Source organism: Lutjanus erythropterus, chromosome 17 (genome assembly GCF_056507025.1).
Source record: "Lutjanus erythropterus isolate fLutEry1 chromosome 17, fLutEry1.hap2, whole genome shotgun sequence".
Classification (NCBI taxonomy): domain Eukaryota; kingdom Metazoa; phylum Chordata; class Actinopteri; order Lutjaniformes; family Lutjanidae; genus Lutjanus; species Lutjanus erythropterus.
This window is the reverse complement of record NC_139333.1, coordinates 20,969,916-20,994,054: the sequence shown is the minus strand read 5'-3', so window position 1 is coordinate 20,994,054 and position 24,139 is coordinate 20,969,916. Positions and strand designations below refer to the sequence as shown.

General features: G+C 39.4%; 4 protein-coding genes across 4 annotated transcripts in view; 3 read left to right on the top strand and 1 right to left on the bottom strand.

Moving 5' to 3' along the window:
- Nucleotides 1-1,559, top strand: part of adam12a (ADAM metallopeptidase domain 12a) — a 108,187-nt gene extending 106,628 nt beyond the window's left edge. The window contains exon 23 of the mRNA XM_084740963.1: nt 634-1,559. Coding sequence (XP_084597089.1) covers nt 634-703 — 70 coding nt within the window. The 3' untranslated portion in view covers nt 704-1,559. The remainder of the gene's footprint in view (nt 1-633) is intronic.
- Nucleotides 1,560-6,509: 4,950 nt separating this feature from the next.
- dhx32a (DEAH (Asp-Glu-Ala-His) box polypeptide 32a) lies at nt 6,510-16,353 on the top strand. Its single transcript, XM_084740624.1, has 11 exons — nt 6,510-7,010; nt 8,931-9,124; nt 10,223-10,595; nt 10,684-10,923; nt 11,005-11,098; nt 11,934-12,083; nt 12,672-12,863; nt 13,084-13,224; nt 14,054-14,244; nt 14,332-14,522; nt 15,183-16,353. Exons 1-11 carry the CDS (start codon nt 6,750-6,752, stop codon nt 15,376-15,378), a joined length of 2,223 nt encoding a protein of 740 aa, XP_084596750.1. The 5' UTR covers nt 6,510-6,749; the 3' UTR covers nt 15,379-16,353.
- bccip (BRCA2 and CDKN1A interacting protein) lies at nt 16,041-19,673 on the bottom strand. The gene is made up of 7 exons (XM_084740625.1): nt 19,498-19,673; nt 18,532-18,606; nt 18,358-18,438; nt 18,167-18,253; nt 17,861-18,048; nt 17,097-17,265; nt 16,041-16,806 (listed from the first exon to the last, which is right to left on the bottom strand). The coding sequence occupies exons 1-7, from the start codon at nt 19,636-19,638 to the stop codon at nt 16,636-16,638; spliced, it is 912 nt and encodes a 303-aa protein (XP_084596751.1). The 5' UTR covers nt 19,639-19,673; the 3' UTR covers nt 16,041-16,635.
- A 574-nt stretch (nt 19,674-20,247) lies between these two features.
- uros (uroporphyrinogen III synthase) lies at nt 20,248-24,131 on the top strand. The gene is made up of 10 exons (XM_084741180.1): nt 20,248-20,310; nt 20,730-20,807; nt 20,907-20,990; nt 21,448-21,544; nt 21,716-21,790; nt 22,748-22,822; nt 22,916-22,999; nt 23,131-23,216; nt 23,299-23,397; nt 23,488-24,131. Exons 2-10 carry the CDS (start codon nt 20,745-20,747, stop codon nt 23,608-23,610), a joined length of 786 nt encoding a protein of 261 aa, XP_084597306.1. The 5' UTR covers nt 20,248-20,310; nt 20,730-20,744; the 3' UTR covers nt 23,611-24,131.
- The last annotated feature ends 8 nt before the right edge of the window (nt 24,132-24,139 follow it).

The following is a 24,139-nucleotide window of genomic DNA, read 5'->3' as shown; positions in this document are numbered from 1 at the left end:
AAAAGAAAAGAAGGACTAAATGTGGAGGACACCATTAATGTTAATGTACATCACACACTGTCTGGAGCCTCTCTTCCGGGAGTAGATGCACACTACCTTTTGTGCAGTGATATGGTTTGTGAATGTTGTTTGGTAGAAAGAAAATAGTTCCTACATGAAACTGGTACTGACTTCTGGAAAAAGACATTCCCGTTGATGTCTGTGAAGATTCTCAGTCATCCAAGTCCTGGCATTTGCAGAAGGGTTATCGTAGGCAACTGGACTTGGTTGGGTTCTTGAAGACAGTAAGTAAGATGAGATGCGAAATGTCTTGAAGAACCCAACCAAACCCAGTGTCCTGCGATAACCTTTCTACGAGCATTGCTGCTCAGTTTTTAGACTGTATTATTTGCCACTTTGAGCACCACAACCAAGTGCCGTCTAGTTCAGTTTTATTGGAGAGAGGGTAGAAATCTCTGAAGGTAGAAAGAGGTAGAAAACTCTGCAACTCACACCAAAACAATCTAGATGGATAAACAGCTCTACAGGTCAGAGGAAAAATATGTATTTTTGATTTTATACAACTGCAACATGCTAGTATCACTCTCTAAAGACTATTTTGACATATTTGTGTCACTTTTCTCCCTCCTCTAGACCCAGTCCCAAGCAACCTCCAACACTACCAAAGCCTTGCATAATCGCCAACGTCAAATACAGCAGCTGAGACCGAAGCTGAGAAGGGACATTGTTGTTGTGATAAGACATTGAAGAAATTTGCACTATGAAAACTCTGAAAACCTTAAAAAGATGGTGGCTTCTCTGAGTTTTGACCCACGAGATCCGCCGTGTCCCTTTGGTGCTCTGTCTCTGAATGGTGCTACGAGTCTGAGCTCAGGTACATGTAAAGTATTTATATTGTGTATTTATTGCCACGCAGTGCACTGTGCCAGACACTTTTACTACACGGTAGCAACTTTTAATTTTTAATTTGTTGTTTGCATCAGTCTCATCAACTGATTTTAATCGAGGAGAGTAACGGGAGATTTAGAGAGTAAAAAAAGCCAATCTGTGAAATTTTTGATTGCAGAAATGTTTTTTTGTGAAATGTAATGTAAGGTAACACTTCATTTGAGAGAGTGTGCATAAGACTGTCATTACACTGCCATAACCATGTCATGACACCTGTCATGAACATGAAGGAGATATATGACTGTTTATGACTGTTTTTAGGTTTCCATCAGTGAATCATGTCATCTTTAATGCTAAGTTGAGCTTGTTTGAGAAGTCTTTGTTATGACAACTTAACATTAATCAAGCCAATAATGTCAACTTGACATTAACCAAGACAAAAATGTCTTTGTTACGACAATGTGACATTATGAAAAGAAATTGTTTAGCTTTATGTTTTAAGATTACATTATTGTCATTTGTGGTTTGGCCTCATGAGACCTTTACAAGTGCATTATGAATGTTTTCCTTCACCTTAAGTAAAGTGCTCTTGGTTAATGTCAAGTTGTCATAAAAAAGACATTCCAAACAATGTCAACTTTGGATTATTGTATTAAAGATGACATAATTGCATGAGAACAATTGATGCCAGCAGTCAGAAAAAAATCATAAAGACTCTTTACTTTAGGTTTTAGGTTCATGACAGGTGACATGGCATGGTTATGACAGTTTAAAGACAGTCTTATGCACACTTTTTCAAATAAAGTGTTACCAAATGTGCTTAGATGAAGGGAACTCTTTACATTATGGTTTTGTTTTGTATCCTGCAGAAGGAATAAAAAAAAACAGAGTATTGTGCAATGACAGATGAGAACAGAGACGGCTTCAGACAACATTTGTAGTTCATTTGGAGCCCAATGGGGTTTTTCTTGAAGGGTAATGCTCTCTGTGGCAGCTTTGAGCCAGTCTGACAAGGCTTGAAACAACCATCGAGAAAGAGAAAGCTGTATTACTGCAACAGTTCTGCAATTTGGGTGAAAGAGGGGCTTGTTTTTCTCACACACACAGCTGAAGTTCAGGTCCGTTTCCTCTGTATTTATATTTCAGAAAGGTAACAAGTTGAATTGCGAAATGTCACTGATTTCCGTTTCATTAACAAGCCCCGAGAAGCTCACTTGAGGGATCTGGGTACTGAGGTATGAACTGAACAAGGATCTAAAATGAGCTGAGATCAAGGAAGCGTTCATCCCTCAGAGAGAGTAAACTTCTCTGAAATATTGCTCTGCTAAAGGTCATGTGTGTTTTTCAGTATTTCCCTCTGTGCCTGCCCACACCGAGGACTCTGTGTGAAACTCTGTGATTAAATCATGGAATCACTGAGGACTTTCTTAACGCTGTGGCCATACGGGCGTCACGGAGGCATCGCATGGAAACGGCGGCCAGTGTCTGGCTCCGGTGTTCATGTGTGGATTTTAAATCATGTGTTTTTCTGCGGTGGGAAAGGACAGATTCACTTGGCAAGGACACATCTGCCACTGAGATGAAGTTTAGAGGTTTCTCAGTGCACGCTGAGTTCTTCATTTTCTATTTTTTGTACCTTTTTAATTTGGCTATTGAGATTAGTTTTTTAAAGCCAATCTACATGCCAGATACAGAATCCTGCATAAATTGGATTTGTGGTAATTGAACAGTGTTTTATTAATTTGCAATGCAATGCAGCATATATACATTCACACCGAGCAGCATTTCCTTTAAGCACAGCTCTTGTTCACAGATATGTAGGCTGAAAACTGACTTTTGTTACTTTTGATACTGTTCTCTTTTTAATACTGCACTAGTTTTACATGCATTGCTTTGTTTACTTTGCTTTTTCAATGCTATGTGTCCATGTACTAATAGACAGTATTTGAGTCCAGTCAACTGACCTGACTGTACGTTATGTCCAAATGTTCCTCATATGTTGTGTTACAGGTGAACACATTTCCATGGAGAATGCTTTTTTTTATATAATGATTGTTTGATACATCATATGTAAAGAAAACACTTAAAGTGTCAGTGTCTGGTCATCATGGTATTTTGAACACCCAAACAGTATTAGTAAAACTGTTTTTCAAACACTGAAGAACATTTTTGTTATTGGTCTTTGTGCTCAGTACTCTTTTTTTTTGTAACACAGCATGCATCTTTTCAGCGAGACAAATCAGAAATAGAAAAATGAGAAATCAATGGCATTACAGGAAGTATTATTTGTATTGTTTGTTTTGTACAGAAGCCCTGAGAGGAAAGTGAGGAAAAAATTCTGGTTATCCATTTTCTAAGTCTAGTCTAAATTGTTTTCTCTCCTGTGTTTATGACCTGAAGCAAGTTCTAAAAAACAAAAGGCTTCACCAGGCTAATCTATATAATATAACTGTTGTAATACTCATTTCAGCCACAAGAGGCTGAAGTTCACCACTGTCCCCTGTTCTAAATAGGACTAAAGCATTCATGTTATCATGCAGGTGAGTGTTAATTTCTCTTTGCACTTTAAACACATGATGGTGAATAGTGATGATGGTGAAGGAGCAAAAACAATTGAGATAAAATATAAAACACTGTCTACATGCACAAAAACAACGGCAATTTATTTTCAGCAGTCCTATTTTCTAAGAGTACAAAGACAGATTTTTACACAAAATCAAATTTTCAAACTACAAAAGCATTGTGTCCACAAAAAGTAATCTTTTTCTCAAGAGCCTCAGGCATTTTGTTTTTACTTTAGCCAATTTGCAACCAGGAGATTGAGTACTGAATACAGCAATATGTGTAATTTAACATTTTACAGCATAAATAGGATCATTTATTATTAATTGTTTTTCATAATCGGAGCAGACGGATAGAGCGACTCTTTGCACAGGAAGTTAATGGAACTTGGGATTTTAGTATTATTTTGTATCTGTACAACACATCGGCTTTGTGCTTTTGGCTCATGGCCCAACAGTAAGTTTCAGTTTTGGCTCTTGAAGGGAAAAAGTTTGTCCACCCCTGATTTAGATATTATAAACAGTCCATGTTCCCTCACAAACAGCAGTGAGCACAAGTTAAACCTGCCTGTTGGACGTCCTGGAGCAGCTCGAATCCTCCATCTAATGATCCACAACAAGGTAAATATGAATATTATAAAATAAAACTGTGCAAGTCATTTTGAATTAAAACTGTTATGGGTTATGGGCCTTTTAATGTGTACTTATTTTTCTGGTAAATAAAGTTATTATTAATGCTCTTGCAGACTTTGCTGCGATGGTCGCGACTTGGCCGGCACCTCCAACATTTTTTGGAGGGTGTGGCCTGCCGTGTAGTTTTGATGTCTCGCCATGAAACACGAAACTGTTACAACTTTAGTATAAATGATCCAATCTGCACCAAACTTCACGTTTTATAACTCTCCTGCCCTGAACACATCTACATGACAGTATACTACAATAGTCATGGCGCCACCTACTGGCAACAGGAAAAGGCATGTTTTAGACTTTGACATTCTCCTCCAAGGAGGTTGGCCATAGCCAACTCACATCTGGTCACAGCTAGCATGAAAACAACACAGCAAAACATGGTAGAGGACTACTTTACGGTCATTTTATTTTGCTTTGAAAATCATGGAAGCACTGCACTTAGGCGTTATAAGGTCGAGGAAAAAGCGGCACCATAAAGAGCCTGTCGGTGGCCTGGCAGCCGTCAATATATTTTTTACTTCCCGACGTTGGAAGCCAACCAGACCACCAAAAAAAACAGATTTCTTTTGTCATGTCGACTATCCTCCCACTAGAAAGTTGCACATGTTAGTTGCACATGTCAGTTAGTATGACTGAGTATTATTACTGGACATTTTGACTGCCAAGTTTGTACTTCATCCTTTTTAAATACATTTTACCAGATAAAACTGGCAATTATCGGCTGTCAGAAACCCTTCATTTATTACACTACAGACTTCTAGTGTAAAGCTCCTTGCTAAAACTATCTTCACAAGTTCAGTCCGCACCGTCCGCTGTCAAGGAGTTTGGTTAATGTCCAACAGTAGCTTCATAAAATGGCGGACCTCGCAGTGAGTGACAGGCACCTCGCATTTGAAAGAGGTCACGTGACTCCACTCACTTTGCAGAGGAAATTCAACAATAAAATGTTCTTTATGTGGCTGTATGAAAGAAGATTAGCTGGGATTACATAAATACATATTGTTAAGGAAAAAATGCACAATTTCTTGAATTTTAAACAAATGCAGATTAAATCCAGGGCTGCATTTTTTAAAGCAGAGATAAAAAAAAAAAAACAAATTTTTCTTGTAAACGTCATAGATTTGATAGTGTTACATTTACATTCTCCCATAATAATTTTTTTCAGTGTGTTTTGTTTGTCACTTTCTACTTGTAGCCTACTTCACCACATTTCATGGGAAAATTTTATTTTTAAGTAGCTCAAAATGTAGGTGATAGTGTTATTGACAAATTAAAAATCTTGTATGTCTGCATAGATACATAAAGTGTTGTTATTAGTTTTGCACACTCAAGTAAACAAGTTAGTCTAACTTTTGTGCACTCACAATAAACAAGTTAGTCTAAGTATTTTGAACTTAAAATACACAAGTTAGTCTAACTAGTGTGCACTCAACACACGAGACTAATTGATTTTTGTACATGTAGATGAAATGTACCACAGAGGCGGCTTCATTGAAACATGGAGTCATGTGGACCTATTTTGGAACTAAATATTGTCCTGTAGATGTGTAGACCTGGAATCTTATCAAACATGTTAAGTTTGGGGCAGAGTCAACCATGAAGTACAAAACTACAAACAACTTCCTGTGTCATGGTGAAACATCAATGTTCACCCGTGGCGCCAGGGCAGCGCAATTTGATAAAACACCACAACCTGCACAGTACAGCCTTATCAAGATCTTAATGGAGTATCATTCAATTGAATGGAGTTTAACTTCTCCAAATGTTCACTCTTTCTGATCAGTCACTTCTCCAAACCTGTTTATTGTCATCCACATGTCCTGGTTTTCATCTGAGATCCTTATTGGCTACAAATATGCAGATTAAAGAGTTGGATATTAATTCAAGTTATAGGCTACTTAGTAAATTAATATAATGCACACTCTGGCTTGGGGAGTAATGGATTACATGTAATGGTATTGAAGGATACTAAGTCATTATTTTTGAGATACTAAGTCATTCTTTTGATATACTAAGCTATTATTCTGCCAGACTAAAATATTATTTTGAGCCACTAAGTCATTATTTTGAGATAGTTACTCAACATAAAGTTTTACTTGCATGGTGGATTTATTTATTTCTTTTCTTTCTTTCTTTATTCATTATTTATTTGTTTGCTTGTTTGTTATTATTTGGGATAACTGAGATATGTGGGAATATAAGCGACACAGTCTTCACTACTTAACACGTGATTATTATGGATAAACAAGGGATTATGAGCATGATTATGACAGGCTCATGGACGCTGCTCAGCAGTGAATGTGAAGCTCTGTGTCAATCAAAACACGTGTGAAGCCACGCTGGGGGGAGAAATTACGCGCCGGGTGCGCACAACGCGTCCGCCAGCTCCAAACTGAACAACTTCTAACTTTGGAAACTGGAACAGCTTAATAAAGTTTTAACTAAGAAGCAGAGGTTGTGGTTATTTGCTTGCTCCGTCCAGGGAGGCGAATATTGGACAGAAACCGATCGGTTTTTGAATATTTCCGACAAAAACGACATGGACCCGTAGCGAGTGGTAGGAGAATCTTTATGCGCTCTTGTCCGGATTAACAAAAAATACATGTCATCATGTCGGAGGGAAATAATTCAGCGGAGCCTGACATTTTCCCTGAAAGTGAGGAATGTCCTGCGGAAGATTCATTTGGCTTTGGAGATGACCTGGAGTTAAATCAGTTCGATGGATTACCCTTTTCCTCCCGGTACTACAAATTACTGAAGGAGAGGAAGACTCTGTCAGTGTGGAAGGTCAGGTGCGAGTTTGAGGATGCTTTGGTAAATAACCAACTGATTATTGTGTCAGGGACGGCAAAGACTGGGAGGAGCACACAGGTAAGGGACTATATACTCAGTAATATAAATATATTATAAGGAATGAAGGATGAAAAAGTTGTTTTTAGGGAGTTTTTATTCATTTAAAGTTCATATTAAAGTTGGATGTATTTCCAAGGGACATTTGGGTCAATTTACATCTCATGTATTCTGATTTTGGAGCATCTAAATGTTACAGAAAAGTGCATCTCACTTTACTTTTCTATCCTTTTCTCTGTTCAGCAACATTTTCACTTTCTTAAGACTGGACCCAAATACCAAAGCATAACTGAATTTGTATGACTTAATTTGTTGCCGCATGCACAGTCCAGCCTATTCAGAGGTCTGCTCCACTTGATTTGATTTAAACGTGAAGTAAACAAGTTGAGTTTGGTTTCTGCTCAGAATTGCCATTTTTGATGGTAGCCTGTGTGTGTGTGTGTGTGTGTGTGTGTGTGTTTGAGACAAGTTTTTATTTGTGTTTGTCAGTTTTATGTGTTGTATGTATGCTGTGTCATGAGTCAGTGTGACAAATTTACTTTGACACAATAAAATCTAATCTAATTTTGATCTACAAAAACAGCACATCTTCACCCTGAAATTGTTTCAGATTAATATCAAGTCAAGTCTGATTTTATTTATACAGTACAGTATCACAAATCCTAATTTGCCTCAAGGTTTCTTCCATTTTTTCTTGTTAAAAGAGTTTTTAGTGTGAGTTTTTCTACAGGACAGAGGTTGTCATACACTGTAGAGATTGTTACAGGGAAAATTTGGCAGTTTTCATGTGGATGTCCAGTCAACGTTGACGGCAAATGTAGTCAGCTGAAACAATAAATTCCTTAGTGCTGCTATATTGACCAAGAAAATGGTGTTTTCCTGCTCCTGGAGCTGTGCAGCAGTGCCTACATGTACCAGGATGCATTGTGCATGAGCTGCTGATGCCCACACCCATGTTGTTGTGTTATCACCACCCTAACCCTGTCACTATTACTTTGTTGGCCAAATCATAGTGTTAGGTGACAAAAGTACTCATCATCTCCTGGCTACCCAGAGGCAGAGACTAGAAATCCAAGTTGAAATAGTCTGTAGTTCTTCCTTAACACAATGACATCACAATGACATCACTGGATGCAGGAAGAACAACAGATTTTCGTCTTTCTAGGTCAATATAACGCACACTGAGGAATCTGTTGCTTCATTTGACGACCGCTATCATCAACACTGACTGGACATCCACTTGAAAATTGCAGAATTTTCCCTTTAAGTATCTGTCATTGTATGACACTGTCTGCCCTATAGACCCTTGATCGAGTAAGGAAAAACTCACCCCCAAAATAATCATTTGAACAGTGAAAAAAATGGACAAACATGCACTAAATGTGGTGTGTACAGAACAAAATCATAACTAAATACAGGTGACAAAGTTTCTGATATATTAAATTCTAAATTACATGTAAAGAAAGAAGAGGACAAATTAGAATAACAATAGTTCAGATTTTTTTTCCACTTTGACATGTATGGTGAAGGAGCACCATTATGTGAGCGTGTTGTGTGAACAGGCTGGCCAGCTCAGCAGATGCTGTTGTGTCACAGTGAGGCTGTCCAAGCTCCTGCCTGCCTGCCTGACAGTCGAGCCTCACAAAGGCTCCAGCAGGGGTGTTAGGGGACCTCCTGCTGCTAAGCCCTGATCCGCTGGAGCCGCCTCATGCTGCCAAAGCAATTTTGCATTATGAGAGATAATACCATAGGATATCTCCTGTCACTGTTTGTTTTGCTGTGCGCTTAAACAAAAGCCGATCCTGAAAGGAAGCCTGCCACTGAAACCTGAGTTTATCTGAACAGAAAATGTTCTTTCCGATGGAGAATTAGTACTCTGAAGCATTGTCAAGACATTCAAAGGTGAACAACATTTAGCGCATCAACATTATTCTCTTTCAGATTCCTCAGTGGTGTGCAGAGTTCTGTCTGTCAGCTCAGTACCAGCACGGCATGGTCGTGTGCACACAGACCGACAGACAGCAGGCTGTAGATCTGGCCCTACGTGTGGCTGATGAAATGGACGTCAACATAGGCCATGAAGTGGGTTACACCATCCCTCTGGAGACCTGCTGCTCAACCGACACAGTTCTGAGGTTTGTTGACGAGCTCTAAAAGTCTGTCTGTTTCACAGCCAGCAGCAGCACGCTTGAATGTCATTTTAACACCATCCATAAACCATCTCCGTCACTCCTCGTCTTTTCCTTGGCCACGCTCCTCGCTCACTTCATGGGTGGTGCACACACACGAGATTCTGCTTCTGTCAAGATGAAGTGGAAAACTTTCCAGTCATAGGACATGATGCTCATCGCCCTATATATCAAAAAAGTGAAGTGTCCTTGTGACAGAACAGTCATCAGTCATTCATGTCACTGGTTCTACTTTCTCAGATGTGAGAACTGGCTTCTTTTCTCTGTTATATAGCAATCTAAATGGAATATCTTTGAGATTTTGGACTTAGTCTAACAAGCCAAACTTTATGAGAACTTTAGACTTCACAATAACCTAGAACAATAAATAATAAATTACTTAATAATAAAGATCTTGCATTTGTACAATTTGCTATGTTTGGTCACTGCTGAACTTAATTACTGTCTACTGGATTTTAAGATGTATGGTATTTTATTTTGCCAAAGCCAAATGCCCTGTGACCCTGCCCTCTATCTGTATTTCACCATGGACAGCATGACAGCAGTCACTGGTCTAACAACTTCATATGTAATTTTGGACCAATGGGCCTTTGGAGCAATTAGCATTTGTTTTTCGAGATAACGGACTGTTGGACAAATGGGCCTTCAGTCCAATGGGGCATGTTTTGGACTGTCAGGGTTTCGGAACAATGGACAGTTGCTAGAGCCTTGCTTAGCTTAGCAGCTAGCTCATGGTGAATAATGTTAGGAAAGTTTTGTTGCAGTGTCACTGACATTACTGAATTAGTTTACTGACTTTATATCTGCTCTCTACTTGTGTTACTGTTACACTATCTCAGAAAAATGGCTGAATTAAAAAAGTAAAACAAAAGTAAATACCCCAAACCTTGGCATGGGACATGTTTGTGCTCCAGTGCCACTCAGTATAAGATGCAAGAAATTAAAAAAAAAAAAAAACATCTATATTACGCTGAAGATGCAAAGTCGGATTTCAGCAAATGTTACATTTATAATGTTAACCCCTCTGATGCCTTTCATCATCAGGTACTGCACTGACGATATGCTGCTGAGGGAGATGATGTCGGACCCTTTTCTGGAGCACTACGGGGTCATTATCATCGACCAGGCCCACGAGAGGACAGTTAGCACAGACATACTGCTGGGTCTCCTCAAGGACATCCTGCTGCACAGGCCTGAGCTCAGAGTGGTGGTCCTCGCCATCCCGCCCATGACTGACAAGCTGCTGAGCCACTACGGCAGCATCCCGCTCATCAGTCTGGAGGCCTCATCTCCTGCTGAGGTGGTCCACAGCAACAGTGGCAACAAAGACTACTTCTACTCAGCACTGAGACTGGTGCTGGAGATCCATCGAACCAAAGAGGACGGAGATGTAGTTGTGTTCTTTGCCTCAGCTGAGGTAAGAATTTCTTTTGAGTGATTTCATTGGACCACAGCTGAGACTAGTTTACAAATTTCCCCCGCTTGTCTTATAATCTCTTCTGCAGGAGGTTCATTGTGCTCACAGCATCCTCCAGAAAGAAGGCACCAGGCTGGGAGCAGAGCTGGGCCAGATGGTGCCTGTGGTCCTGTGTCCAAGCCGGGGAGGGCAACTGCCTGTCCATACTGAGCAACCAGACTCCCAGAGGTCCAGGAAGGTTTTCCTCTCTACCCAAAAGGCGGAGGATATGTGGTGGCCTTCAGAGTCTGTCAACTTTGTCATCGACACAGCAGTCCAGAAAAAGATGGTATGATATTTCTAACAAAACATATCGACCTTAAAAGAGCTATATGCTGATATTAATTGGCATGTTGTTTGGACTTTATAGGTGTACAATCCGAGAATAAGGGCGAATTCAGAAGTACTTCGACCCATCAGTCAATGTCAGGCAGATCTACGTAAGCAACTGGCTGGACCAACAGGTATGTTTCTTGGTGGACTGTAATTTGAACCAGTATAAGAGGTTAAAAGGGTTTTACCAGTCAGACTTAAACATGATAAAACACCTAGAATATTGAGTTTAGTTGTTCCAGTAACAATATTGGAAATGCCTCAGATATAGCCTAAGATTTTGGGTATCAGGGAGTATGCAAATCTATGCACTGCTCCAAAGCCATGTAAGTGTCCTCTATGCAATGTTTTTTAACATAAGCAAGACCATACAACAACAGTAATTTATCACATCTGTAATTCATATCAGCTGATATGCAAAGTTCAGGTATAAGAATTGGTACCAGGAAGGAAAAGTGTTATTTGAACATCTCTAATCTTAACAGAAGTTGGACGAGGACATTGTTTTGCAAGTTACAAGTAAGTCTCAAGCCTTTTAGTCAAGTCCCAAAGTCAAAAATGACCAGTCCCACATCAAGTCCAATGTCCCAATCCCACACAGTTTTTTCGTCAAACAAAATTACCTTTGGTGTCTTTCTTTCCCTGGTGCTCAGTAATGTCATGTTAGGTCTATATGGTTCTCTCTTACAACTTGACTGGATGCTGTTGGAATCGGTTAAAACAAAGTTGATCAGGGGAATTAACTTGCTGGGAATAAGAGGAATAATAAGTGAAATTATGAGTCATCAAATTTGGGACTCAAAGTCTGATGAGTCTAAGTCATGTGACACAAATCCACACTTCTGAATCCATTCTATAATAATGCTGAAGGAACAGCTTCACAGTTAATCAAATACCTTAATGAAACATGACAACTAAGTGCATCAGCTTCTTGCTTTACTGAATGTTGCCCCATTTATTTCTTAGGTAAATGTTTCTGCCTGTATCCAGAAGACAGCCAGCTCCCTGCAGAGACCTCCCCACAGATCCTGGAGTCCAACATCACGCCAACAGTCCTTTTCCTAAAAAGGATCGAGATAGCTGGTCTAGGACAGTGTGATTTCATCGACAGACCAGGTTAGCATGCAAGTGGAAACTGCACAAATTGAAACAAGATACATTTTTTTTTTTTTTTTAAAGCATTTTTATTCTCAGGTGACTGGTTCCCACAGATCCATTCTGCTCTCTCCCACCCTAAAACACATCCACAGAGGTGCATGTGGGAGGGTTTTTTTTTTTTTTGGCTAGAGGAAGTACAGATGAATTTGCTCTGTGTAGCTGTTTGGGCCCAGTCAGCCATGATTTAGCTGAGCTGACAGGACCCTGCTACTAACTATTGTCTGAGCTCTGACCCGCCCTAACGTGAACAGAGCAGGCTAAAAGAGGCCAGCTCATTAACGATTACACAACAGGTCTTGTCAGGGCAGCAGCAGACGGGTACAATGAAGAGGAATTACAGGCCAGATATACTGTAATATCTCCATATTCTTGCAGCATTTAGCACGGAATTTACGTTTCCTAATGTGCATATAGCATTATGTTTACTCATGTACTTTTTTACCCCCCCCCCCCTCCATAAAGAAAAAAAAAAAGAACAGATGCATACCCTTATGCCCTTTAGAGATTCTCTCATTTTGATTTCTGGAATTTGTGTCCTTGCTGCAGATCCTGAAGGTCTCATGCAGGCTCTGGAGGAGCTCGATTACCTCGCCGCTTTAGATGATGATGGCAACTTGTCTGAGATTGGCATCATAATGTCTGAAATCCCTCTGGACCCCCAGATGGCCAAGGCGCTGCTGGCATCCTGCGAGTTCGACTGCGTGAGTGAGATGTTGACGATCGCAGCGATGCTGTCAGGTACGTATGCGCGCTCAACTTTCTAATCAGAATAAGATTTCTTAAAGCACTCCTCCTTATGAGGATGAAGATCCTTTAATTGGTTTGTAGATTGACCAGATGGATGTTGTTGTTGTAGCTCATACAATGGTTCAGTTTCTCTCAGACACTCAACCAGATGGTCGTTGGTCAGAGTGGCTTGTCTCAGTGTTGCTGACCTCGTTGTTTCCTTGTCTTTTAGCGCCAAGCTGCTTCCTGGAGCCACCTGCTGGCATGACCCACGAGGCTGTCCAGTGTCACAGAAAGTTCCAGCACCCCGAAGGCGATCACTTCACCCTCATCAACATCTACAACGCCTTCAAACAAAGCCAGAGAGAACAATGTAAGATATAGTTTACTCTTCAGTAAAATACACTTTGAAACATACTTCCCATGTGGCATGGCTTGCTGACCTTGATGCATTCTTACTGCAAAGTTTCTGAATATATGCTGAACAGACTTCTTAACTAGAAAACTCTCAGACCTCTGCCAAGGAGGGAGTTGACTGAGGGGTGATGGTTAAAAAATTGTAATCCTGGAAACCTATTTGCAGAATGCAGTCCTGTTTGACAGGAAATGTCATTCAGCTGGTGGCAACAGCATATGTAGTTTAATCGGGGGGCAGCATTATTCTGTGAGAGACCATGATCTGATTTTAAGCTGCACACGGCATGAATCTGCAAACAGCAGAGCACAGTGAAAGAACTTTGGTCACCTCACTGAGAACTTGGAGATGTGCCGTCTGTCCCCTGCAGCTTTTCATCTAACAGCTAACTGTAGCTGCTCCTTCTTGTTCTGTTACTCCCTGCAATACTTCAAACTCATCCCCTGTCAAAAAATGATGAAATGGCTGTTGTCTCCATTTGTAGATGTATTTTTGATGAATGATAGCAGTAAGTGCTAAGCTTACTAACACGTTGCATTTCCTGTGACTACTTCAAAATAAAAACTTGTTTTGCCAGTTAAATGGCAGTTAATGGGAATTTCACCATAGAAACCCATTTTTGTAATACTGTAAATATATAAATATTGCAATACTTTGATCAGTGGGTATTCTGTGGGCCAGATGGGAAGTTTTTCCAGACCAGTTGACAATCACTGCTTTAAAATATGACATTTTGATCAGGTGATGTTTGCTACATTACAAAATCCTACTTCACTTTATGTTTCAGACTTCAGTGCTGAAAAATGGTGCCAGGACTATTTCCTGGATCACTCCGCCCTGAAGACAGCTGAGGCCATCCGATCAGAGATGACCGACACTCTGAACAGGATCGAGCTTCCCATCTCTGAGCCGTCCTTCGGAACCAAGACCAACACCCACAACATCAAGAGAGCTCTGCTGGCCGGCTTCTTCATGCAGGTCTGTGCAAACTGACTGTCAGTACGAACGAATCTCCGTCCAGCAATTCGACCGAATCCAAGTCCACAGTGTCTTTCTCACTTGCAGATTGCTCGAGACGTGGACGGATCAGGGAACTACTTCATTCTGACACACAAGCATGTGGCCCATGTGCACCCGTTCTCCAGTTACGGGGCTCAGTCACACAAGCTGGGGCTTCCAGAGTGGGTGGTTTTTCACGAATACACCCTGTCAGAGAACAACTGCATGAGGACGGTATCTGAAATTTCCCCTCAAGTGTAAGTCAGTCCCTTTTCCAGCTCACTATCAAACGTCATCATAATAATAACTTTTATTGGGCAAAAAACACAAGACAAAAATGTATAAAATCATATAAAATACAAAAAATCAGAATGAAAACTATAAAAGCAGCAGTATGGTATTTATTAGAGAAACACAAAATAAATAAATCCTTAGTAATATATGATCTAATAAATAGGCAGACAAATGCTGGTAGTAAAATATGTATATTATGGAGTCAGAAGTGCCATAAGAAAAGTAAAATCTGTATAAGGGAATGTTTGTTTATTCAATTATTTATTCTTTTATTTCTCCTATTTCCACATTTTTATTTACCTATTATTTTATTTATTCCTCTTAATATGTCCACATTGATATTCTTCTACAGATTTATTCTGTTTTATGGCACTTTGCAGTCCATAGTTTACAAACAGATTAGAACTGAGTTCTCATGGATTATGTTTTTTTTATGCTCCACAGTGGTGAGACAAACATGTTTTGATTGTTTTTTGTTATTAAAGTAAAACTAAGCCATTTGGTCATATTTTCATTTTAAATCTTCTTAATCCTCTTAAAATCTCCACAGTAGCTGTGTTTTTTCATATACATTAAAAAATGTTTTCTTCTGTTTCAACTGTCTTTTCTCTTTACCACTTCAGGTTCATTCAAATGGCACCTCTCTACTTCTTCTACAATCTGCCCCCTAGTGAAAGTAAAGACATACTGCAGGACATGTTGGACCCAGATGGATCAAGAAAGTGTAAAGACGAGAAACAAAAAGCCACATCAATCAGCACAGACGCAAACAGCTGGGCCGTGGTGCCGCAGACTTACGACAGATGTGTGATCCAATGATGGGAAATCATAAATGTGAAAATCTGGGCTGTAATCTTGCCACCAAATGCATATTTTGCTTGTAAAATGTTTAAAGTCTATGCAAACCAGGAACTGTGATATTACATTTGCTTAAAAGTCGTTCTGATGGTCAGTTGTTCAAAAACAAAGAAGGTTGATGGTGTTTGTCTAGTGAGTTTACATGCTGCAAAATGTAGAACAACATGAACACCTTTTACTAGTTGTGGTCCAGCACATCATTTTTTCCTGACTGCTGGCATCTGAAGGACGTTTTGTTTGTTTTTCACCCTTCTCCCTGCTCTGCGCTCCCTTTCAACACCGTCTGTCTGGAAATGTGAATATCCTGATGGCTGTTTAGATTTTTAGGCTTTAATGAGCAGCAGAGGGGCTGCAGATGGATGTCGTCTGTTGCAGTACTTTAAAGGGAGAAAAAAAAAAAACATCCCATCACACCTCCTGTGCACACAACCACGAAAGACGGAGATTCAAAGAGATGGACGAACACTTTGATGCAGGTACAAGCTGCTGGAGAAGTCACCTACAACTTCCTTTCACTTATTTCTTATGCAAAGCTGTCCTTTTTTAAGGTGTTACCTTTCGCAACAACATTGTTTACGAGTTAACAAGCTGCCAGATGAGGAAAGCAAATGACTATCAAAGAATTAAGATACATAATGCATTTATTATTAATCAAAAGGCGGGAGATCTACAGAAATGCATTACTGGAAAATCCTTGGTAGAGTGGCACAAATAAACCCCATTCAAGATCCTGGTTCTGCATGTTTTGATTTAATGTCAAAAAGCCAGTTCAAATTAATGTTCTACAAAGTTCTATCATCAAGGACAAACAAGTAATTTGACTTGAATGAATCATCCCTCCCTCTTCTATCTGCTGAGACTACACACATCAGCTGTTTTCATTAACAAAACATTTGCAATATTCAGCTGTCTTGGTTCAAATCTTGTAATAAAACTATTAGAAATGACTTGCTGTGTTTGTATTCACATTTACATGATAAAACCGTATATATTTCTGCAGTGTAAGCACTATTTGTAAGTGAGCCAGGAATTTGTAAAAAAAAAAAAAAAAGAAACTGCAGAAAACAATATACGAAATGTCACGTTTACAATACTGGCTCTACAGTTGCTGATAGTCACACAACAGTTTCTTTTAGAGTCTTTAAACAGTATATCAAACATTTTTACGATCCTGGAGGTCTTCAGTTTGTGCATAAGCGCCTTAGTTTATTGTGAGTTTCATACAGTTAGGTATTCTTTGAGTTTGTCCATAATGAGAGGCATTCTGTCTGTTGGTACCAGCATCACTGTCCTGAAGGGTTTCATGGGGACGTCGTCGTACGACCACCTGCCGCTCAAACAGGAGTCTGCCTCCTCCTGGACCGAGTAGTGGAACTTGATGATGGCTTGCTGAAAGCAGAATACAGGCAATGTTCAGATTTGCAAGAACATTTGAATATAGAAGAATATTTGCCAACTAAGTGAAGTGAGCGTATCAGGGATTAAACCGAAACATGATGCACAGCACAGTTGTTCCTAGGTTACAACACGCAATTATGCATGTTGTCAAAAAAACAAAAACAAACTTGAAGTCTAAATTAATGCTTCAGGTCACTTGTACAGACATTAGGTGCTGCACAGACATGACAGAAAAGTGCATCTGAATCATCTGGGGAGGTTTAGACTCTGCTTGCATTTACCTCGTAGAAGAATTCTTCCTCCGCATTGACAAACATGTATTCCTCTTTAGGAGCTCCTCCTCTGGCTGGAACAGTCTTGCTCGTCTCTTTGCAGGTCTTGCTGATCATCAGACAATAGTGGCATCTCCCACTGGGCTTATTCGTCCTCTGAGCTTCACCTATTTCTTCCCTGGAGGACAGAAATACGTCATTTATTCTCCTGCACAGACCACTTTCAAAAATTGTTTTATTTTTGACCATTAAGGATGCTTTTCATGTTTCTTTTCAAACTACAAATATCTGAATCACAAACAATTATTCCAAATTTAAAAAGTAGTTATCCCATCTTCATTTTTTTCCTTCACAAAGCACCATTAGGACAAGTACCAATTTCAGTCCACAAAAAAAGCTTCAACAATGCAGTTCAGCCAGTAAATTGCACACCAATCAGCCTGATTCAGGGTTCAGATGTGATTTGGTTTACTGCCTCCACAAACAGATTTTTCTGGACACTTCCTCCAGGATGTTGTGGCTCTGGTTCTATTGAGATGAAGCCGATTAAAAATGCTTACTGAATGCAGCACCCCAACATGAATATCAATTTGAGTTCCTACTTTTGGTTGAGTTTATGAAAAGCATGATAGAACTTATGACTATACACATTCACTATAAAAAAAAAAAAATATGCAGAAGAAGCAACAAAACTTGCTGCAGTGAGAGCAGATTCTCTTATGAGTCGAATCCCCCTGAAAGGAAATACTGAGACGGGACGGAGTAGAACGTACTGGAGCTGTTTGTGCAGAGGGAGGGCGATCTGTGGAGGCACGTTGATGAAGCGCTCGCTCAGCAGGAACCCCACAGGCTTGCTGGTGTCATTGAGGATCTGCTCCAGCTGTTCTGTCACGCTCTGAGTAGAGTTCTTCTCACAGTGATCCATGATCAGCTCCTTCACCTCTTCCACACACTGCACACCCTGGCAGCAACAACAGACACACAACGAAATGTTAAATGGACTAGTGTCACATGCCTTAATTTCTACATTATCAGAGCACTGAGTATCAAATTGATCTCTAAGGTTAGTGTGGTGTTACCTTTCTCTCTGTAAGGTTGAGCATACTGATGAAGCCAAACACTTCGTCCGGGTCATCGTCATCACTGTCCTCTGGAACGTCAGCTTGCTGGAGCAAAGTGAAGGGAAAAGTGAACAAATGACAGAGCTGAAAGTGCTGAAAAGCCACCTTTAAAACTGTGTGTGATGAGGTCTAAGTATTGAGTAACTCACCTTGATGACACTTCCAACATGATTCTGTTGAATGATGATGTCTGTCATCTCTGATGTATTTACGTGAGCCTTCAGGAAGACCTGTGTGTAAACACAGCACATCAGTGAGGCCAGGCTCAAGCCCAAGACATTTCTTAAAAACGTGATAATTTAGATGCAAAACATGAATATTACCTGTTGTAAGAGTTTCTTGATGCCGTTGAAGTCATTGTCTGAAATAGTGTGGGCTTCAAAGTCCACAACAACCTCCTGAATGTGAAATAATAACAAAGCAGAGAGCAGTTAAGAACAACAGAAAAGTTCGATTTTGTAGTACTGAACAATCATCATGATGTAGATTCTGTAAAAAGGAAGAGGAAGACCAGATGCATTTATTTTCTATTGTCCATATGTCACAAGTTTCTGGACCATCATCAAAAACTGGCTAAGGCCACTCAAAAGTCACATCTTTGACCACTGCAGTTTTAATCTGGGGACAGTTTTTTATCCTTACCCTAAACGTAATGTTTAGTTGATTAATAGAAAATTAGTTGCCAATTATTTAGCTAATCAATTAACCGTTTCATTTTTCAAGCAATGTCAAACATTTGCTGGTTCCAGCTTCTTAAATAGGTTTTTTGTAATTTCAAGACATCACTTTGGGCTCTGGGAAATTGTGATGAGCATTTTTCAGATTTTTTGACATTTTATAGTTTAAACGATTAATTGATTTAATCGTCAAAGTATTTCATTACATTTACTTTCTTTCGACTCTAGTCAGGATGCTGTTTCGTGTACTTTTTAACTGAATGGGTAATTTTAGTTTTGCTCAAGTTATTTTTTATGTGCACTGTAAAATACGTTCTCTTGTTACAAAGTAGAGTACAGTTAGTAACATTTACTGACATACTTTGGTAACTACGTGACTAGTATAAGCCAGTTTATCTAGTTTAGTAATATCTTCAATTCTGGTTGACAATAATGGTAAATAACTTTAGGTTAAGAAATTAAGCCCGGTTCTCTGACACATGAGTGAGGAATGAATGCTGAAAGAGAACTGTATGTTCCTGTTATTAGCCGACAGCTGAATTAGCTTGCTAACTAGCTGGCTAGCCAGGCCATGCAATGAGTCACCATTCAAGATATTGTTGGTTCTTTTACCTCATTGATTTCCTCCTCCGACCCCTCGCTGTCCTCCTCCCCGGAATCATCGCCTTCCTCCGGACTCTCATCGGAGCTGTTGTCACTTTCCTCGGGATTTTCACCCAAACCTACTGCTCTCCTCTTAGCTGAAGAAGCCATGCTGCAAACAGGCAACACACGTGTCAACGGAGTGGGCGGGGTACAGCTTAAAGTTCAACTAAACAGGAGACGGAAACTGAAACTCTAAAGCCGCCATTTTGGCTCTAAATGAACACTACTTCCTTCTTGCTAAAGCATCCGTGGGAGCCGTAATGTTGGCTTGTCGCGGTCGTGTCCAGAAGAGAACCCTTGATTTAGAAAACTCTCGCGAGATGTTGTGTCCATTCTTTCTATATTAAGGGTTGTACCAAATAATTACACTTTATAATGTGACAGCGTTATGGTTAAGATTTAAGTAGGCTGAGGGACAGAAAATACTCGGTTAGGGTTAGGCAGATATCATCATTAAAGATGAGCACTCTCGCGAGATCTGTGGAGGGTCTGGGGTTCCTTTATAGACGCGACCGCTTGTTTCCTATTGGTATAATGGAGCCAACCATTTTAGAAAAGGGGGATCAGGATTATTTAAACTGTACATAAACTACTACATTACTGTACCGAATAGCTATTTACAATATATTGCGTAAGTATTAAGTTAATATGTATGAATAAGTAATAATTTTTTCCACATATAATGTGATTTATGAAGGTTTGTTAAATATTCAATTTTATGTCTCCCCTTCTTGTTCGTGGCTAAACTCGTCATGCACTCAGCGTAAGACACAACTCAAGGTACATGACATTCTGCAATATTTTGTATGTTTTTTGTAGTTCGTGTGATTTTACGACATGAGCAAGATATATTAGTCGCGTATTATCACTCGGGATTCCGGACAGCCTCTGTTACGTTGACGATTATTGTAGCTAAACTGTCATTCACTGCGTCTTCCTAATGTAAACAATAACACACATGAATACATTAGCCACGTTTTAGCGTCATGTATACTGTCCAATAACCGTGACTCAACCTTACTGTTATCAGCAGGCTGCATATGACAGTTTTTGGGTGTAGCTTTGCTTGCTGTGTCTTCACACCCTCTGTTCTCTATGTCATTGCAGTTTTGAGTTTCTGACTAAGGCATTTTTGACAGCAGCTTTCATATTCATATTTTGTTTTCTTGTATTCTTCCCTATTTCTTTTACTGATCCAGTGTTGAAAGGTCAAGATGCAGGTGCTGCTTCTCAAAGAGCCAAGAGAGGGAGAGTCTGGACCTGATCCTTACATCAAGGTAGATACACATGCACGCTGAATCACATGTTTCTGACTTCATACATGCATTCACAACAGATGCAAATTTTGACAGGGGTTTATTATTTCGATTCCACAGGAGCTGGCATCACATGGACATAAAGCAACCCTGATCCCTGTGCTGTCTTTTAAGTTTGTCTCATTAAACACCTTGTCAGATAAGGTAATGTCTGTTGTTTCAGTATTGAATTTGTATTTGTTTCATTTATGTATTTTCAGATTGTTTCTTCATGTATTTGATGTTTAATGGTAATAGCAGTTTTATTTATATAGCACATGTCATTACATGTAAACACAATGCACTTAATTGAGATAAATATAAAAAAAGATAAGCAACATAATAAAGATATAAGAATATAAACAAGAGTAAAATGCAGAAAATGAATCAATTAAGCATTCACCCAATACATCAACACAATTAAATGTCCAAAAAATAAGTACTACCATATAGAAGACACAGACACACACACACTGAGCCTGGAGTCGTGCCACTGACTGTTTGGATAATGTGCAAATAGAGTTACAGTAGTCTAACCTGCTTGAGATGGATGCATGAACCGGTTTCTGAGAGTTAGAGATATCAGTCATCTGACATGATATACATTGTCTTCTTATTTCAGCTTTTCCAACCAGAAAAACATGGAGGCCTTATATTTACCAGTCCAAGAGCAGTGGAGGCTGTGAAGATGTGCCTAGAAGCAGAAGAGAGAAGGGAAGGTGAGAGGAATCAAAGGAATTATAATTTTTGCTACCTGTACCTTATGATATAATGGTCTTAATTCACATTAAATGTCTGTCAATTCTGTGTAAGGTGTTTCTAGACTGATAACTTAGATTTCAAATGATTTCCTTGACTAATTATGATCCTTTTCCTAATTATTAATTCAGAATGGACCAGCTCTGTGAAAGACAAGTGGAACGCCAAGTCCATATATGTGGTTGGGAAGGCAACTGCTGCATTAGGTGAGTTATTGTCACATATAAAAACCCTTCTCTCTTAAAATCTTTTTTCTATCTCAGTGATTTTAGGTTAGATTAGTTTAGATTTATGTCAAAAATATAAAAATTAAAAATATAAATTACAAAAAACAAAACAAGAAGTATCATTAACTTAACAGCAAACATTCAGCAGAAAAGGAGCAGGAAGAAGTAGATACTCACCACACCCCCCTGTTTTATATTTCATCAATAAACTAAAATAAGCTTTTTGCCCCAGTTTTCACCATACACAACTCAATCAAATGAAACAAAGTGCAGCTCAAGCAAGTAATCAAAATAAAACAAACCTCCCATCCTCCCATCATCCTAAACATTTGTTTAAACATATTTAGTGATGTACATGTTTTCATTTCGTAAAGTTCGTCCTTGGATTGTAATGCGATGACTTTTAGCATCAGTCCTCACTAATTACCTCGTAAACTGTGTTGACTTTGTCTGATTTGAAACCCTTTTTTTTGCCTTATACGTGATTTGAACCATGTTGAAGTCAACCAAGTCTTTAAAGTTTGGTGGGTTTCTTGGTTTTCTTTAAGTGTTTCTGTTTCTATTCTTATGGCCCCTTTTTGAAGGATGAATAGTGGATTTTGGCTTTGTGCTTTTTATGAACCCTTGTTACGTTAATGCTAATTCTAGCAGAGTGTGGCAGGCACCTGGTGTGGTGGTGACAGAAGTGTGTGAAGTGATGTTACTACCTTCAGTCATTTGGAAACAGGTTGTACACAGGTCACAGTTTGCTGTGACACACAGTGAATATATATGTATATAGTCTTTAGAAAACAAGCAGGTGCGGCACCTTCCTGACGTGTACTTTACCTTCTTTCTACAGTGACCGTCAGTCTCTTTGTTGTCAGTGTTTTTATGAGTTGTGTACATGTTGCTGATATCAACACTCTAACAATTCTTGTGTTTTTTCCTGCACAGTACAAAATCTGGGTCTGAACCCTTTAGGCGAGGACACGGGGACAGCAGAGGTCCTTTCACGTGTTATCATTGAACGTACGATATGATTTCATCCTCCACAGTTCACTTTAATAGAAAAATTATTAATTCTGATCACTGAGATGACCTTACACTTACTTCTTATCATAGGAGAGGACACAAATATTCCACCGCTCTTTTTCCCCTGTGGCTCAATCAAAAGAGAAGTCTTGCCTACGGCTTTAAGGGACAATGGTAAGCATTTTCCCTTGTTGTGCCTCACGATTAAAACTCAAGGTGATTAAAGTCCCACTGGGATTACTCTAATTATCAAATAATAATTGCACTACCTTTATCACTGCTGGGATCTGTTTCTTTGTTTCCAGGGGTGCCCCTAGAGACCCTGACTGTCTATCAAACAGCTGAACATCCAGATCTGGAGAAAAATCTGAAGAACTACTTCACAGAGCAGGTAAACCCCCCACACCTACTGCATTTTAGAGAGTACCGTTTCTTTAAATGTAGGAGCTGATCATTTGTCTGTACCCTTGCAGGGCACGCCAGCCAGCGTAGCTTTCTTCAGTCCATCAGGAGTGAAGTTTTGCTTGGATGTGGTGCGGAGGCTGTCAGGGGAACGGCTGACTCAGATAAAGGTACAGCCTCCACAGAGTCACACACACAAAATAAGGCACGAATCTGATCTTCAGTACCTCTGACAGTCACTTAAACTTCTTTGTTTCCAGTTTGCAGCCATAGGGCCCACTACACAAGACGCCATGACAGCAGAGGGCCTGTGTGTCAGCTGTGTTGCAGAGAAGCCAACAGCTGAACACCTGGCAGCAGCGATAGCCAAAGCTCTACAGTAACCACCCACAGCCTCTGAAATCCATCCACTTTATCTTCTCTCTTTCTATATTCTGTATTATTTATATATATTGTCATCTGTCTGCTTTACTTTTCCGCTCACCTTATCCCTTTTGTATGTAAATAAGCTAATTTGCACTGAGAAAAGGTAGCTTTTTGTGCCAGAAAAGCCTCAAAATTGTAAGTGAACATAATTATAATGTGCTATTTATGTTAAGCTTGCTCAAGAAAGTCATCATGGAAGCCAGTTTCTGCCAATGTGATGAAAAAAAAAAAAAGATCCTGGAAGTCATTTTAATGAGAAACTTTATCAAAACAGTGAGTATAAAGAGTTAGTATCTTAAAATACTGGTTTAATATCTCAAAATGATGAGTTAGTATCAAAATAATGACAAACCTTTTACAAATAATGAATTAGTATCTCAAAATTAATCTAAGCCATTATTTTGAGAAGGTGTCTCATTATTTTGAGGTAAGTAAGACATCGTTTTGATGTTGTCTCATTATAATGTCTCATGGGATCTTTTTTTG

Coding starts and splice junctions, on each gene's coding strand:
- dhx32a (XM_084740624.1), top strand. CDS start 6,750: ATGTCGGAGGGAAATAATTCAGCGGAGCCTGACATTTTCCCTGAAAGT. Junction 12,084..12,671: donor TGATTTCATCGACAGACCAG/GTTAGCATGCAA, acceptor TCCTTGCTGCAG/ATCCTGAAGGTCTCATGCAG. Junction 13,225..14,053: donor ACAAAGCCAGAGAGAACAAT/GTAAGATATAGT, acceptor TTTATGTTTCAG/ACTTCAGTGCTGAAAAATGG.
- bccip (XM_084740625.1), bottom strand. CDS start 19,638: ATGGCTTCTTCAGCTAAGAGGAGAGCAGTAGGTTTGGGTGAAAATCCC. Junction 18,439..18,531: donor TCAAGAAACTCTTACAACAG/GTAATATTCATG, acceptor GTTTACACACAG/GTCTTCCTGAAGGCTCACGT. Junction 17,266..17,860: donor CCTCTGCACAAACAGCTCCA/GTACGTTCTACT, acceptor TCTGTCCTCCAG/GGAAGAAATAGGTGAAGCTC.
- uros (XM_084741180.1), top strand. CDS start 20,745: ATGCAGGTGCTGCTTCTCAAAGAGCCAAGAGAGGGAGAGTCTGGACCT. Junction 21,545..21,715: donor AGCAGAAGAGAGAAGGGAAG/GTGAGAGGAATC, acceptor TTATTAATTCAG/AATGGACCAGCTCTGTGAAA. Junction 23,398..23,487: donor AACGGCTGACTCAGATAAAG/GTACAGCCTCCA, acceptor CTTTGTTTCCAG/TTTGCAGCCATAGGGCCCAC.